The sequence below is a fragment of the Callospermophilus lateralis genome, chromosome 7, assembly GCF_048772815.1.
Source record: "Callospermophilus lateralis isolate mCalLat2 chromosome 7, mCalLat2.hap1, whole genome shotgun sequence".
Taxonomy (NCBI): domain Eukaryota; kingdom Metazoa; phylum Chordata; class Mammalia; order Rodentia; family Sciuridae; genus Callospermophilus; species Callospermophilus lateralis.
The window spans coordinates 82,785,004-82,803,786 of NC_135311.1; the positions used below are offsets into that span (position 1 = coordinate 82,785,004).

The 18,783-nt window shown below is 31.9% G+C and overlaps 1 protein-coding gene across 1 annotated transcript; it reads left to right on the forward strand.

Annotated features, from left to right (window-relative positions):
• The first annotated feature begins 5,636 nt into the window (after window positions 1-5,636).
• Window positions 5,637-17,180, forward strand: Asb17 (ankyrin repeat and SOCS box containing 17). The gene is made up of 3 exons (XM_076863454.2): window positions 5,637-6,034; window positions 14,473-14,752; window positions 16,974-17,180. Exons 1-3 carry the CDS (start codon window positions 5,637-5,639, stop codon window positions 17,178-17,180), a joined length of 885 nt encoding a protein of 294 aa, XP_076719569.2.
• The last annotated feature ends 1,603 nt before the right edge of the window (window positions 17,181-18,783 follow it).

An 18,783-nucleotide genomic window follows, 5' to 3' on the forward strand; every position in this document is an offset into this window, starting at 1 on the left:
GTTGATTTGCTAAGAGATGCTATGATGAATGTGGGGGTCCCTGCCTTCTCCAAAGAATGTATAAAACTGCTGCAAACCCTGGGCTCGGAGCCTCTCAGCATCACCAGTTGCTGTGTGTGCTCACACACACGGAGGACCGAGCTAGCTTGCAATAAACACCTCTTTGCTGTTTACATCGATCTTGGTCTCTGGTGGTCTTTTGGGCGTCCCGAATTCGAGCATAACAGGAACAATTTTAAAGTTTTTCAAATATTTTACATATATATATGTAAATAGAGATCTTATTTAAACATTACTTCTTCAGGGAAGTTTCCTTGATACTGGATTAATACTTTCTTGTATATATGTGTATACATATATGCATGTATATATATATTTTTTTCTTCAAACTCAAAGAACAAATACAATTTTATAAAGCTAACATAATCTAGCTTTAATAAACTAAATACGACAAATACAAAAAGACTTAACAAACTGATCTCATTTATCAATATAGCACTAAAAATATTCTATGGAATTATATCAACTTAACTATAGGAGAATATTAAAAGAATAAGGTACCTTGACCAAGTGGAGTTTATTTTTGGAATTCAAAGAGGGCAGAGATTTACGAAATATCATTCTCTAATGAGTAGGCCAAAGGAGAAAAAAATCATGATGAAATCAATAGATGAACAAAAGAGGATATTTGCTTATATTTAGTACATGTCACTAATAAAAATACTTCATTAAACAAAAATAACTAAGATCACACTTAATAGTAAAACAAAGCAAGAAGAAAAGATAGTAAAGAAGGTCCTTCATCCTTGCCATCTTCAAGTGACTTCAGAGGCTATCTGAAACATTATCTAGAAGAATTCCTAAACTTCTTCATGGTTCAGCAGGAAACAGTCTGGCCATGGAAAAGAAAGATATCTTACTGTTCAGAAGATATAAGGGAAGGAAAGAGTAAAACTAATAAAAGAGTCTAGTAAGATTTTTATTAGTTAATATATATGTAAAATTCAAAAGTTTTTCTATATCCCTGTAATTAATAGCCAGATAGAAAATATCCAGTGACCTAGGAGGTTGAAGCAGGAGGATCGAAGGTTTGAAGTCAGCCTCAGCAATTTAGCAAGTCAGCAACTGAAAGAGATCCTACCTCAAAATCAAAAATAAAAAGGGCTTGCGATGTAGTTTAGTGTCCTTAGGCTTAATTTCCAATGCCCAAAACAGAAAAGAAAATATGATGGAAAATCTGAACACAAAAAATATAAAATACATAGAAATAAATGTGTTATGAAATGTATTAAGGTCTTCTATGGAGAAAATAATGAAACTTTATTGACCAACCTACAAAGGGGACTTAAATAAATAAATGGGCATCTCAAGTTTCTAAATGGAAAGACTCAGTATTTAAACATCTTTAAAAAGATACTTATTCTCCCCATATTAATCTATGTAATAAATACAGTTCCAATCAAATATGAGAGAATATGGCTATGATATAAAAATAATTTTAAATCATAGAAAGAGGATAAAGTTGAACTGCCAATTATTAGAAGATATAAAATTAGAAAACTCTTGTGAATACTGACACAAAAAGATACAAAATAGTTACATCTAATGAGTACAAAAACTTAGAAATGTTCATTCAAAAAATTTATATATAGGGGCTAAGTTGAAACTCAGTGATAGAGTGCTTGCCTAGCACATCTCGTGAGGCACTGGGTTCAATCCTCAGCACTAAATAAATAAATAAATGGTATTATGTCCCTCTACAACTAAAAAATATTTTTTAAAAATTTATATATATATAGTATGTGATATAGGGAGTATTTTAGTGATCAAAGGATGACAAAGAGCAATGTTTGGTAAATAAAATTACATCTCTATTTCATGCAAAAACCAAAATTTAATCCAAAAGCTCTAAAAAGAACTAATTATACAATAATAAAAACATCAAATCTAGGTAGCAATACTACACAATCATATCACTCACCTATGGTTTACTTATAAATGCTTCTCTGGTAGAACTCAGCTGTCCTTTTATCCTTGACATTACTCCTTAGGTAGGTGATGACCTCTTATTTTTGTAGTGTTGTTGTGCTGCACCAGTTCTACATCTTAACAAAATGTAGCTGCACTAGGTCAGTCAGGTTATAGATTTAACTATCTAGTAAAAATTAATTACCTCAAGGATTAATGAGTGATAATGGTTTCAAATATGTCTTCTAATACCTAGGCCTGAAATGCCCTAACCCAGAGGAAAACTGATTAGAAATTTCAAGTGGCATTTATAATCTATGTAACTTTTTTAATTTATATTTTTAATTGTTTTTATCAAAATTACTCATGAGAATTCCTTAACACAAGACTTCTGAAACTTTTTTATTATGAATCATATAGGGATATAATTAACATTGCAGATTCTAAACTAAGAATCTAGATATGGCTTCATGTTCTAAATTTTTCAAAATCCCAGATTGTGTTTCTGCGGCTGCTTCGAAAATTATATTTTAGGAGGAAATTTTAAACAACATGCAGACATAGCTCTAATGGCAGGGAAACCAGTAGTTATCCATGTAATTGATTCTGATCAAAGGGGTTTTTTGTTGTTGTTGTTGTTTTTAAATTTTTTTTTATTTGTTCTAATTAGTCATACATGATAGCAGGATGCATTTCAATTCATTGTACACAAATGGAGCACAACTTTTCATTTCTCTGGTTGTACTGATGTTGAGTTGTACCACATGTACAATCATACATGTACCTACCGTAATGATGTTCACCTCATTCCACCATCTTTCCTGCCCCCATTCCCCCTCCCCTTCACCCAATTAAAGTTCTTCCATTCTCCCCACACTGATGGATCAGCATCCACGTATCAGATAGAAATGGTTTTAACTTAATCACAACACACAGAAACCAACATAAAATTCATGCCTAGGTTTTCAATTTTAAGTATCTTTTTTTAAAAAAAAAAGAGGTATTTGTTAAAACGTGCTACTTCTTGGCCTGAGGTTGTAGCTCAGTGGTGGAGTACTTGCCTAGCATGTGTGAGGCACTGGGTTCGATTCTCAGCACTGAATATAATAAAGGTAAATTGACAACTAAAAATTTTTTTAAAAAGAAAAACAACCTCACAACTTCTCAATCATTAATATAAAATGTATGAAACTGATATGTAAAATTTTTAAGCAAAGACATTTATTAAAGCTGTCAAATATATTTGTAGTACCATTAAACTTCTGTCGATTTTACTGAGGGCTTTCCATAAACATGAGATGCATAAGCCACACAATATGGACAAATAGTATAGATACACTAGAGTATAAGGGCAGCTGAGCACAAACTGTGTATACAGTCTGTTCAAATCATTGCTACTCACTAGCTGTATGACCTCTGGCAAGTGGCTTAACCCATGTAAACGTCAAGTTTCTCAACTACAAAATGGGGGTAACAATAGAAAATTATTAGAACTAAATGAAAAAGGGCATATAAAGCACTTGCCTACAGTCAAAGAACAAGAGGAATCAATATATGTTAACTAGTAGATTGTCTACTAAATGTGTTTTGATAATTACCATTAGTAATGGCTATAATTTAAAAAATTAAAGAATTAATACAGTACCAATTTTAGCTTACTCTGTTCAAATTTTTATATTCAAAGTGAACATAACTTGTTTTTTTTTTCTGATTACAAAAAATACATACTGACTAACATTCAAATTATGCAGAAAATTACAGAGGAAAAAGGGGAAAATCATTCTTATTTATACATCCAGAGATTTATATTTCTATTACTTTAATATATATTCTCAAACACTTTTTTCCAAAACCAAGATTAATCTATCATATGTTTATCTCAGTTTTATTTATATATAATCATAGAGCTCTTGTTTCATGACTATATTCATAAACTATCCATAAAAATGAAAATGTAGTTTTCTCTTTTTGGAGAAGCACTAGGGTAGAGGTGAAGATTCTAGCCCCATCCTGCCTGCATTCAAACCCTAGCTTTACAAATTATTAGACATCATCTTGGACAAGACATTCTTGCTCAAAAAGCACTATATCTTAGCTTCCTTACCTGTATAGTTATTTTAAATATTAAAGGAGTTAATATCTAAAGTACAATAAACAGTGCCTCGTATATAAAAGTTATCTTTTATTACACATAGTCATACAAAATGCCCATAATATATTGGTATATAAATTAAAAGCAGCTCATAGAACTATGGTAATTTTATCCAATTTGTATGAAATTAACAAAATATAGAATAATACACCTACATATTATTTTGTATACACATACATTAGCATAAAAGTATTTAGAAGGCTATACATAATTGCTAACATGAATATCTCAAGAGATTTTCATTGGCTTTATAATGTTGCAATTTTTATAACTTTTATGCATATTACTAAGAAATCAATAAAAATAGTTCAATTTAGAAATGTATTTTTGAGAAAATGAAGAAAGAAAGAATAGAGAAAAACAACTAAACCCTTGGTTTTCAGAAAGATGACAATCGTTATTAGGTTGTCATGGTGAGAAAAAGACTTCAGAATTTACAAAATTAAATGTAATATTGGTAGAACTATATTATAGTAAATCCAAAGTTATCATTTCCTCTTACTAAAAAGACATCAATTGTGTGATTTAAGTAAAAATTTGGGAAAAGGAAAAAGAGAACACATAAGTGCCTTTTAAAAATGCTGTATATGCATGGAATACATAAAACCAAGGTTGTCACATTTATTACTGACAACTCTGTGAATGGCATAGAAAGGTGGCTGAAACATAAGCTACTAAACAATAATAAAACAACCATAACATATTTCCTTTTTAAAAAATTGGGACAAAGATGCCATACCAAGATTGAAGAACTTTTAATATACAAATTATATATATATTCTCCTTGTTTATAGAAGAATAATCTCTATAAAATATAAAATCCAAGATAAAATTTTTGAATTTTATTTAATATTTTACTCCATTCTTGTCTCTCTGGGAATGAATATACACAAGTTAGCAAGTTACTTTAGTTAACAAATCAGTCTCAACTCTAAAATAGGGAAAATAACCTATGAGGATTAAGTGAGAATGAATGGTATTCATGCAGAACATGAAGACAATAGTACTTGATTGTCTATTGTTTACATGATAAGCTTAAAAATAATCAATCTGTTTATTAATATTATTTAGTGTAATGTAAGAATGTGCTTTTACTCTATTTGTTTACATGTTAGGTTAAAAAGAATCATGAGTTTGATTAATATTGTTTAATGTAATATATAAACCCGTGCTTTCAGCACTTGAGAAACATACAAAGTAGCTTGTGGTGAGTTTTGGGGAAGTTGAAAATATTGTATCTTAGCTCCTTCCCCCACCCCATTTCTGTCCATGTCTCTCTCAAATGCCATCAGTTACATAGAGTCCCAAATTTCTTACCTATGCTGATGACAGATCTGCATCTATTGTGATGTCATCAGTACTTTATGGTAACATTTCATTTGACTTTTTTACCCTGGTTACAGTTTAAAGGACACTGTTTGTGGAGTAAAGCCTATCACATTATCAAAATATGTAACTAAAGGATTACAGTATGACTACCTGTGATTTTATTTCTATACTGCTGCCTTAAGACACAATGAGTAAATCTAAATTATGTCGTAAGACTTCTTTTCCAAGAAGCAATATATTCTGCAATCTTATTGACAAAATTGTTAAGAGACCCTCCTTGCAGTTTTTGGGTCAATGGGGATATCACTGTTATGAACCTAGGATTTACAGAACACTGGCAAAAATTCTGAGGTATGTCGACTTGGATGGGTTTGACATACTACTCACAGATTATATTGCATTTGTGGAAAAATCAGGATACCGTTTTGAACTAAATTTTAACCTTGAATTTACTGAAATATGTGTGAATACAATTCTGTACTGGGTTTTTGCCAGAAAAGGTAATCCTGATTTTGTGGAATTGCTTCTTAAGAAGACAAAAGACTATGTTCAAGACCGAAGTTGTAACCTGGCACTGATATGGAGGTAATAATCTTATGTTTTTACCATTGAAATTTTTACCTTTAGGAGATTATAATTATTCTTTTCTCTTCAATTAATAAGTATAGTTGCTATATACAGATGTGCATTTATTCACACCTGAGTCATAAATCCTGACTCAACTGCTCATTGTTCACTCCTTTATTTCTTATGTTGTTGATAAACTTTTACCTACTTGAATGTAGTTATGTACTAATAAAATATTAGTGGTTCTGCTTTATATAGTTTACATATTAGGGATCAATGTAGTGCAATGTTACAGAATATAGGTTTCTTTAACAATACAAAACATTGTTTTGTGTGATATTCTGATCTTTTAAGAATATCAAATAGTTTATTTATAATTCGTGTATTAGTTGACTTTCAAAGTACAATATGGAATATATAAACATATTCACTTAGTATTATTTATTAAACATCATAGTTCCCTATTTGTATGTTAAATGTTGATAAACTTGACTGCAAATTTTCCACACATGAGCACAAAGAAAATCAAGTTCCAACAGAAATCTGTTATAGGGCCAAATTTTTACATAGTCTGAACTTGTCAATTTACCTAATGACTACCTGAGGATCTCATAAAATAAAAGTGACCTCCTTGTAGAGTCTGTAACATAGTTTTTGAAGTTATCTAATTTGTATTAACTCCAACCTATTCTTTGCTTTTAGGTATTAGTCTTACTAGAATAGATGTGCATTTATTCATTTGTTCAATGAAGTATTGATCATTGTACTATATATGCAACACTGTGCTAGGCACAATGACAGGAGCAGGTGTACAAAGAAAAAACAGATCAATTAAAGACTAATTCAATTTAGGTTCTACCTGAAGCAGAGATTTTTTTATTTTTATTTTTTTTATTTTTGGACTGTGTATCACTGTGCTATTGAAAAACTCCTGGACTGTGTTTCTTAATGATTACCCAAGTACATGAACTGATAGCTATGGTTTGGAAATATCAATTTAAAAACCCGAAGTAGCACTTTTTGTTGTCTTAAGTAACCAGTATATTTGTTACTACAGGAGACAGCAGCACTTCTAAAGCTGTGTGTCACAAAGTTGATTAAGTAATGCCTATGTGTACCCTTAGCAGGCCCATGAGAAAGAAAAATGGAGTAAAACAGAAGTGAATAAAGAGAAAGAAATATATATACAGAAGGGAGAGAAGAAAATTGGAAAGAAAAAAAATTAAAAAAAAAGAGAAACACACAGTAAAACACTATAGGGGGCCATGAACAACATTTTCTTTTCTTTTTGGTGCTGAGGATCAAACCCAGGGCCTTGTAAATGCTAAGCAAGTGCTCTACAACTAAGCTATTTATATCCCAGTCCCCATTATCAATTACTTTAAAATACAGTTTTGAAATTAATAAATTTTGACTTAGAATCATATATAAGATAAAAACTCATTACAGGTCAATTCTGTTTACCACAGCATCACTTGAATTTTTCAGAATCTTAGAATTTTAGATATGAATGAAGAATGAGAATTTTTTGGTAAACTCTAACTGTAGGCAGCAGCCTCTTGCATAGCATCCCTGGCCAATGCTCCCTGGTCTCTGAACAACTCTAATAATAGAGAGTTAACTATTTCCAGGGATATATCAGTTCCTTGCCTGGAATCCTTTTTTGTCTCCCAGCTATACAGTTTCCCACAAAGCTTTACCCATTCCCATAATTTTAAATATTATGTATATACCAAAGTCTCCAAAAGCTTTATCTCTAGCTCTGATCTCTCTTTTCAGCTCCAGACTCCCTCTACTATCTACTTAACTTTGCCACTTGGTATGTCAAACTTAGTAAAAACAAAACAGAATATTGATCTAACTTATCCTTTTCCTTATCTGTTCTTCTCTGTGAGTTCCCCCACATGATTCACAACTCCTGTTGTTCTACCCTATTGCTCAAGGCAGAAATCTGGGATTCATTCTTGATTATTTTCTTTCCTTTAACAACAAATGAGCAAGTCCTTTTGATCTGTAAAACATAGCCAATCAGTTCCATTTATTTTCATTTCCTTCTTTCTAACGTAAGTGAAGCTACCCTCTTCTCCTGCCTAGATAATGGCAATAGACTCTTAAGACTTCCAGGTTTCATTCTTCCCTTCCCACCCTTATAATCTATTCTTGACTTGGACATTTGAATGACCTTTTTTAAACGTAAATTAGCTCATTATTACCCATATTCAAAATCCTCCAAAGTTTTCCCACTATAAATGGTATCTAACAATACCCCTTTTTATAAAATCCTATATGAATGGCCCTCAATATTTCCTCCAAATCTAGTCTCATGTTATTCTCTATATTTGATCACTATCATTGAACCCCACAGACCCTTCTTGAACATCTTAAAGTTCATCCCTGCCCTTGAGGCCTTATAACTGCTCCCTTCACCTGAAAAATCTCTTCACTCAGACATTCCCATAACTAACTTCTTCTTAACAGCTGGATCTCAGTATAAATAAATAATATTTCCACAGAGAGAATTTCCTTAATCACCTATTCTAAAGAAGTTAATCATTATTAGAACATTTTATTTCCATTCTCTTCACAGCACCAATCACTGTGTATTTGCTGTCTGTGTTTCTTTCATTGATTTGTTTGCTCTCATTCTACCCTTAATAAAAGTAAGCTCTATGAGAACAAGAACTTTGACTACTGCATCACTGAATCCTCAATGCCTAGAACTATGCCACATATTGAGCAAGTGCTCAGCCAAGATTTTGTTGCATGAAAAAGTGAATTTTAATAGATTTATTTGATCCTTCTTTCTCAGTGTGCTGAAATCTGCTTCCCTTTCTCTAATATGCCTTTCTAGCTTTAAAAAACAGTCAACATATTCTTTCTTCTACATGGAAACCTCTCAAATATTTGAACACAGCTATTATATCCTCAAAATAATTACTTTAATTTCCTACTATCTGTTTATTTTTACAGCAGAATCATTCTTTGGTCACTCTCTGATGTGTACACTCTAATTTGATAATATCCCTATTATAATAATGAACAGCTCATTATTACCCATATTCAAAATCTTCTATACCACATTTACAAAATCCCTGGGGTAGAGGAGATAGAATTAATGGGGAAAAAGGAATTTGTTCATTTTTACAACAAACCAGCAACAAACATTCTAATGCCACAGTGCAACAGATTATAAGTGGCTAAAGGGAAATGATGTCATTCATTTAAAGTAACAATAATCATTTATTAAGCATTTTCTAAGTGTCAAGCTACATGCAACTTGTTGGAGATATAAAGACAAAGGTAGTTATTTTTCTGATTTTGGAAAGCTTACATAATAGTGAGGCATAAATGGAAAAAAATTATAATTACACTCTAAGTGCCAAAATACAAGCTTCTACAGATAAAGCAGAGAAGGAAATTGTTAATACTACTAGGAAAGAGTATGTATCAGAGAAAGTCACTAGAAAAAGGGATGCATTCAATTGATTTTTAAAAGACAAAAATTTTCCCTTTTTTCCCCTTGAAAAAAAAAATGTAATGTAGGCAGAGGAAAGGCAACTAAAACTAAGGGAAACACTCAGTATGTTGTCTCCAATGACTTCAGGCAGTTCAGTAATAGCTAGAAAGTGAGATGAGAATCAGAAGTGGCTAAAGACTAAGCCTTGAATGAAAGCTTCAAGGGCTTTAGAGGCCATATTTAAATGATATCATAGGGATACCCAGGCAATGAAGATCAAAATTATAGAATGAAAAGAGGGGGAAATAATTCTGCTCTACCACCTTCCTCCCCAACCTTTACCACACTTCTGTATCACAACTGTCCAGTTAAGTCATAATAATAAACTGAAGCAGCAGCAGACAGAGAAAAAGAGAGATTTTAAAACAGAATAATATATTATTAGAAGTGAAGAATCAGGGGAAAGTTAGTCTTTGATTTCTAAAAGTTCAGACTTGTTGATGGTTGCATTAATTTCCTGCTGCTGCTGTTTTGGGGTTTTTTTAAAGGCACAAACTTAATGGCTGAAAACAACATGAATTTATAGTTCTGGGAGGCAGAAGTTCAAAACGAGTCTTATGGAACTAAAATGAAAATTTCAGCAGGTCTGGCTACTTCTGGAGGCTCTAAAGCAGATCAGTTCTCTTACCTTTATCATCTTCAAAAGCCCACCTACATTTCTTGGCTCACAGCCTCTTCCTCCATCTTCAAAGCCAGCATGACTTCAGCAGCATGGTAGGGTCATCATATATCCTTCATTGACTCTGCTGCAATCATTCTCCAAAACTTCTTGTAAGGACCCTTGCAATTACCAGGATAATTTCCATCTCAAGATCCTTTTCCTAATCACATGTGCAAAGTTCCTTTTGTCATCATTTAACTTACCACACATGACCACAAGCCTCTCTAGACATTACAAGGAATATGAAAACTCAGTTTTAGGTGTAGGAGTTTGCATTGCCTAAGGGATATATCCAGGTAGAGATGTACAGTACATGGCTAGATCTATAGTGTCATCCCTGATGTCTTTCTATTAAATCCCACATCTACTCTGTTAGGAAATTTGCTGCTTCTGTTTTCAATTTATGGAATAGAGCCACCTCCACTGTTGTCACCCTGTTCCAAGCTAAGTTGTTTTATTCCTTTTGTCCTATAGTAAGTTCTCAACAAAGTGCCAGTCATGCTACACTTCTAACCAAACTTTCCAATGGCTTATCCATTCCATTTAGAGTAAAAGGTGAAGTTCTTATAATAATCTGTAAGGTTCATTTCAGTGTGGTATCCCATTTCCTCTAATCTCATATCCTACCCTTCTTTGCCCTTTTCAACCTTTCCAACCACACTTGGTTCCCTTCTTCCTTTATCACTCCAGGTTTTACACTCTCCTGCCTTAGGGCTCTTAAATATCTAAAGGGCATCTTATCCCTTTCTAGTCTTTGTCCAGATGTCATCTTTTTTAGTAAGGACCAATGTAAAAATGGAAAATGCCCTCAATACACTTCCCAATATATCCATACTTCTTATTCTGTGCTACTTTTTCTATTTTCCACAGAATTTAGCACCTCCTAACATATAAAATTTGTTTGCTGTATACATCCTGTATTGTCAGTAATGGTTTACTATAACATAAGCAAGACAACAGTTTTTATTTTATTCACTGATGTATCCAAAGCACCGAAAGCAGTGTCTAGCACATAGTATACATTAAATATTTGTTGAAATAAATGAGTAGACAGTAGTTGAAATTGTGGTCATGTATGAAATTTCCTGAATCAAATTAAAATTGCTCAAAAGGCCATATATTATTTAGATGATGAGGCAGAAAAAAAGGAGACTGTGCAGGGGAGTTGAGAAGGAATAGCCAAAGAGACAGATGGGGAACAGTGAGACAATAGTCTGAAGAAAAGGGAAACATAGCTTCAAGAACCTCTGTGTTAAATACCACAGAGATAAAATTATATGGAGAAGCATCTACTAAGTTTTGTCAGCTAGAAACCAAAGGAGAATGGTTAGAAAAAAATTAGAAATAATTATAGCTACAAAACGGAATCATCCTTTGCATGTCTATATGGAAATATTATGCTCCAGTTCATAAGCATATATGACAGGTTTTCAGATACAGAGGGTTCAGTTCATTAACCTTACATTTTAAAACTGAATTTTGCTTTGCTTGCCTTACTTTATCCATATAAATACTGTTATAATTAACTGTCACTACAGATTAAGCAACTTTTGGTTTATAGTACCATTCTCTTTAAATATGATGATTAATCATATATCATTTGGATACTGATTACACTTTTTAATTTCATTTTAAACTTATTTGAGTTTTAGTTATATTTTCAACATTTTGCAATACTCATTTAATATTTCTAAAGGTAATCACAATTTTAATTTATTTAAATCCACTAGTATCTCAAATCTTAAAAATGACCACTTAAGGTTTATTTTGTTCCTCAAGTCTCCTGAATTCCAATACTATAAAGTTAAGGCAACTTAGCTTTCTTAAGAAGTAGCAAGATGAATAAATTTTATTGGCTTTGGTAAGTTTAAATGATTGTATATCACCAAAAATCTTGTGAAGATTAAAGACAAATTCCAATTAAAAATATTTGAGTGCCTATATTATATATGCCCAGTATTATTTTAGGCACTTAGAGATACAATAGTGGATAAAAATCACAAAATTTCTGTCTTTTTGGAGCTTCAATTTTTTACAGATAATTTTGCTCAGCCATTTATTTTGTAAGATGATAAAAATGAAAGCTTAAAGGCATTTAAGTAAGTTTTCCAAAATAATAAGAACTTAAGAGAGGTATGCTCAAAATGCCAAGAATAAGATAAAGTTCAGGGTATTCAAAGAAGACATCATGAAAGAATTTTTTGGACAGGGTCTTCTAAAATGAGTGAGACGTAGCATTGAAAAAAATAAGAGAACATATACAAAGCAAAGAAATGTGAAAGAGCTAAATACAATGGTAGTTTGGAAAACAGAATACCAATGATCGATAACACAAAAGAAGTAGTTTAAGAGTTCAATTTTGGTTACATATTAAAAATATCTGTGAAAAAGATATGCCCATGAAAATATTCACCTCAAGATATTTCAGGAGAGAATGAGGATAAATACACACACACACACACACACACACACACACACACACACACACTGTGCTAGTGGCAAAGTTAAGATTTACCTTTTGACTTCTAAAATGCTACTTTGCACTGCAACATACTATTTTTTTTTTTCAATTACAAAATTCTGACATTTCAGAGCTCAGTGAAGTTTTGGAGACAAGCTAGTTAGTTTAATGATTTTCTAACAATAATTTTTGAAGTTCCTAACCAGGGAACTAATAGTGGGGAGGGCTCTAGCACCTTCAAATCCACTTCAACCAGAGATACTCCTTTTTCTGAGTTTTGTAGAATTCTTCAGATAAAAATAATTTGAAAACAATATATCTAAAACAAAACATTTATTTTATGTAGCTAGTCTTGTATAACAATCCCCAAAGCCAGTCTAAGTTCCTGGATAACCTACAGGAAGTGACTGTTCTAAGTAGAGTCAAGTGCCACTTCTCAGTGCTTCTACATTACCTCAAGCTTACTTCTACTGCAGCAATTATTACCTTATATTTACTGTGTTTAATTACTTGTCTGTTCTTTATTAGACCAAAATAATCAAGGACTGCATCTTTCATCTCTATATAGCTACTTCTCAGTACATTCTGCACAAGCTAGTGTTAAACAAATCAGTTAACAAAAGAATAAGCAAATTAGTACATAAATGCATGAAGAAATTAAGACAAAGAGAATGATTTACCCAAGATCACACAGTTAGGAGAAACTCCACTGTATACTGTTATATCATGCTGCCTTCATCTTAATTAAATATATACAATCTTAAAGCTTCCTTTCCTTGCTCTGCCTAGTTGTCTCATACCAATATTTATACTTGGTATGCTATTGTGCAGTGTATACTAGTATTTTATTAGGTCAGCCAAGATAATCCCAAAGGAAAGGATTATTAACCAAATTTCCCTTTCCGTGGTCTTAAAAGCCATGTTACTTGGCCAAATTTCACTTGTTAATATAGATTTCCATGTGATCAAAAACACCACCGCCATGTTTACTCTACATTTACACCAACCAACTCAATAGTAAGCACCAAAGTCTATTAAATGAAACAATTACACCGCATAACATTAGGAAAAAAGTTCCATTCTGTCAGAAGAGAGGAAAAATTTTCAAGTGTAGCCATCATGCAGCACTCCAGGAAAAAAGATTTTAGAGGAATCAAAACTTTACTTCTGAAGAAAAATAAAATTCTGCCCTAAGGAACCTGATATAGCTCTCAACCTAATTTACATTTTTAAGCTCATTCTAATTTTATGAAAATGAAAAAATAGAATTAAGATAGCTATACTTACTCCTTTTTCACCTAATCTCCAATCTCAATTTAAGCTCATATGTGACACATGATCAAGAACAAAATCAAACAAAAAGATACCAAATGGTTCCATTATTCTGTTAACAAAAGTAAAATTGTGAAAAATAATTTTCCTTTTTAGATTTTTTTCCAGAGCTCCACGAGTTTTATACTATGTTTCTAATCACTATGGCTTTCTCAAATGAGAAACACAGAATGGCTGTGACTACAAGTAACCCCTTTCCACACACTATAAATCTTTTATGCTTACCTTTCTTCAAGTGTTAAGGGGACTTCAGATGTTTGGTAGTTTTCTTTTATCCTTCAGTTTGGTCTAGACTTACACAATGAAAAACTCTTCATAAGGCATACTAATGTAAATGTAAATTACACTTTATATATATAAAGGTAGACTTTAAAAGTTAAGACAATATTTAAAATAATGCTATTATTTTTCTATTACTATTCAAAGGGTTTGGTCACATTTCTTAATTCTGTATTCAATAAAGTTTTTGTTTGTTTGACTCACAGAACTTTCACACCAGTATACTGTCCAAGCCCACTAAGTGGCATCACACCTCTACTCTATGTAGCTCAGACAAGACAGTCTAACATCTTAAAAATACTCCTGCAATATGGAATCCTAGAAAGAGAAAAAAACCCTCTCAACATTGTCTTAACAATATTGCTGTACCCTTCAAGAGTGAGAATAATGGTTGACCATGAATTGATTGACATTGAGGAAGATGCCAAAACATGTTTAGTGTTATGTTCCAGAGTGCTTTCCACCATTTCAATCAGGGAAATAGAGGTAAGTAAAATATTGTTCTCTGGGTTTTTCTACTGATGATGAATTTTAAGATAAAACTGTGGTGGTAAAATTAAAAAGTTAATTTTAACCTACAGATTATATCCTGTGACAAATTAATCATATGCTTATTAATTAAAAATTAGAGGCAAAATCCAAATTAGCTAAAAATTAGTCCTTTACTTTATAATTTTGATTTCCCCAATATGGAAGAATTTTAAAAGTTAAATTTACAGTTTATTTAGTGTTAGTATATAGTTGTATATTATTAAATACTATTAACATAAGCAGCTGTGTTTATTAAGATTTCTGTCTCTTAAAAGCAAAATAGAGCAGGGCATAGCGGCACATACCTATGTTCTCAGGCTCAGAAGGCTGAGGCAGGAGGTTTGCAAGTTCAAAGCCAGTTCTCAGCAACTTAGTGAGGCCCTAAGCACCTTAGCAAGACCCTATCTCAAAATAAAAAATAAAAGTTCTGGGATGTAGCTCAGTTGTTAAGCACCCTTGGTTCAATCTCTGTGTCAAAACAAACAAACAAACAAAAAGCAGAGTAGATTAAACATTTTGCAGACCTCTTTCCAATAAGATATTTTAAAATGAAAGTTGCATTTCTCTTTACAAATCAAATCACATACTAAGAAATATATTTTTTCCCATTCAAAATTCCAAACACTTCTAATCATTATAAAGACATAAAGGCTTAAAATATTTGTTCTAATAATATATATCTCAGAAGTGGTAAAGATCTTCTTCTAAGGTTTTCAAAATAAACCAGGTTTAGAGAAAAAAAAAATGACGATCTATATAGAAAATTTTCACCCTTCAAAATAAACAGCAAGTTCTAGAATCAAATTGTACCATGCCCACTAGTAGAAAGAAATGCCTTTTTAAAGTTATTCCTATAAACTTAAACCAGTCAAATTACTAAGGAATGAACAGTTCTCCCATCCTTTAAATAAAAGAATGAACAATTCTCCCACTCCAGAAATAAACTAATAGAGATATAACTCTGCTGTATTTTTTTTCTTAGTGACTCAACAGTAAATAGCAATGCCTTCACCAACTGTAAGGAAAACAAGTAGGTCAAATTATTTTGGCAACCCACTTTTAAAACAAAAATAACTTTTTTTTTTTTTGCATTTTCAGCAACTTGCTTGTTCTTGTTCAGTGTTAGTTCTGCACAATTATTCCAGAACATATCAATTTTCAACCAATTCCATGAATGCTATTACTGAGGTATCACTACAGGAAGAAAATACTAGGATAGAGTGAATTGACCAAAATTACCTACCTGAGTGGCAAAGAATTTCCAATCAATTGCAGTTGAATAAGTTAAAATAGCACTGTGTAAGAAGATAAAGGATTAAATTGTTTGAAAAAGAACACTTCCAAGTAGGTTCCCCATCATAGCACATGTATTTTATTGTAAGTAAATGTTTAGATATCTCTATGTCTACACGATGAATCTTAGCACAAAAACTGTGTCTCATTTATATTCCCTAGCAATTATCCCAAATGCCTATCACAATGCTGAGGATATATTAGATATTCTTCAAGTAACTAATGATTGAATAAATAATAAATGTGTATGTATCTAATATAGTTAAATAATTGAAAGTGTCATGGAGCCTGAAGAGTATAGGTTTTACTAGGAAATACATTTGTAATACAGGAATACCAAGTCAATCTATTAATATTTTGACCTCTAGAATTATATTTTTAAAGAGACACCTTCAAAAAAACTTAATTTTTTTTTTTAATTTGGAGAAGCCTCTAGTAAGCCTTCTATGTGTTAACTTTTACTCTACAATGGCTGGAACCACCAGGGAACAACTAGGATTTACGTTGTCTGTGTCCAGCTTTAGACCCATAGAATCAATCTCTGAAATAGGTCCTAAGCATTGAAAATCTTTACACCCACTAATATATGGCCACATTAACAATAAACTGATAAAATATAAGTATGATCATATAAAATTAAAAATTTACATAGCTATAGTGGTAAACAATTTGGTATGTATTCTTACAAACACTATTTAAACTTTATCATTGTTAGTATAAAATGGGAAAAAAATACCTGCCTTGGGTGAAAATATTTTTGAAAAGGCTACAAGAGTTAAAAAAAATTAACATTTTTTTCTGAATTTGAGTAAAAAAAATAAAACTGCTAAAAATTTGGACTAATCCAATGATTAACATGACAAAAACTTTTTCCTTATTTCAGACACAACTGAGCTTAGGAAGACATCCAGTTATTTCAAATTGGTTGGAATACATTCCTTCAACAAGATACAAAGATCCATGTGAACTATTACATCTTTGCAGAATAACCATCAGGACTCAACTACTAACCAACAATATGCTCCCAAATGGAATATTTTCACTCGTAATTCCTGTTCGTCTACAGAGCTACCTGAATTTAGAAAGCTAATATGCATCTTTATCCTAAGTCCTTTAAAGATGCTCACCATTGTGCCACTTTGAAGTTAATAAATTATTAACTTCATGAAAGATTTTTTGAGGTTCATTATATACAAGGACTTTATTTCCTTTGCAGTTATTCTATGTCCAAATATGGTCACATGTTGAGGTTCTGAGGGTTAGAACATCAACATATATTTTTGTGGGGGGACAAAATTCAACACATAACAAACTTCTAACTAAAAAATCATTTCAGTCACTAAATTTGGTTCAGTCACTAAATTTATTTTTTCTTTGAAGTAAATGTCTTTTATCCCTCACCAGTCATTCTACCCTCTCCAGTCTCTTTATCTCACACGAACATTGTTTCTACTTTTAACCCTCATCAATTCTACTGAAATATTCTCTTAAACTGATCTCTGACTCTTGTTTCAATCTCATCTTAAAATCATTTATACTACCAACCACGTTATATTATTAAAATGTAAATATAATCATGGTGTACACCCACCACTAACATCACCACCACCCCTTTCCCACTGCTCAACAACAAAAACACTTATAAAATGCTTATTGTTTCATGCCCTTGGTTCTACATATTGCTGATCCTGCTATCTAAAATGCCTATTCCTTCCTGAATGTTAGACATATTTTATTCTTTAAACTCCCTTTGAGCCACAGAGATAATATTCTTTGTAACAATATTATATTACTGTAATATATTACATTATTGTACTTACCACATATATCCAAATGTATGTGTTTTTTCTCTTTACTACTTCTGAGGTTCTCAAAGTTAGATGACATATCTTTTGTATTTCCAACATCTGACGTGTTGACTGGTCTTTAGTAAATATTTATTGAATTAGATTTCCTTTGTGGCTTTCTAACAGTAAGACATATTCTAAAAGCTTTTGCTTGAAGGGACAGATTTAGAAATGTGCTGTCAGAGAGTAAGCTAAAAGAAGTTAAAAAATTTTAATTTAAAAAAAAAAGAAATAAAACATCACTGCTGGATAAAGAATTACCAGAATAACTTTAAATTTCCAACAAAGTGTTGCTCAATACACAGCTATAAGAATGACTAAATTTTGAGTAAGAGCTCTAACGATACCATATACTAGTAATCATGAGGAGCAACTAGAATGCTTATATATGGCTGATGGCAATGCAAAAAATAACAGCCATTCTGGAAAACAATTTGGTATCTCCTTATGAAGTTAAACATAAACTTACAAAAGGTCAGAGAGTTTCTTCCTATTTAATTTAGGTAAATGAAAATGTATACTCCCACAAAAATCAGTAAAGGAAGATGTATAGTAACTTTATTTATAATTAACGAAAGCTAGAAAGCCAAATGTCCTTCCAAGAATGAATGCTTAAACTAAAGCACATTCAGTGTAACCCTTTTCAGCCAACAATAGAAAGGCATAACAACAGGGGCAAATCTCAGTGTTATATACTCTATGCAGGTATCCACTAGGAATTCTGGAAAGCAAAAACAAACAAACAAACAAACAAACAACAACAACAACAACAACAACAAAAACTATAGGGAAAGAATGTAGGTCTGTGGTTGGTGGATTAAAGTTAGGGACAATGCCAGGGTAATA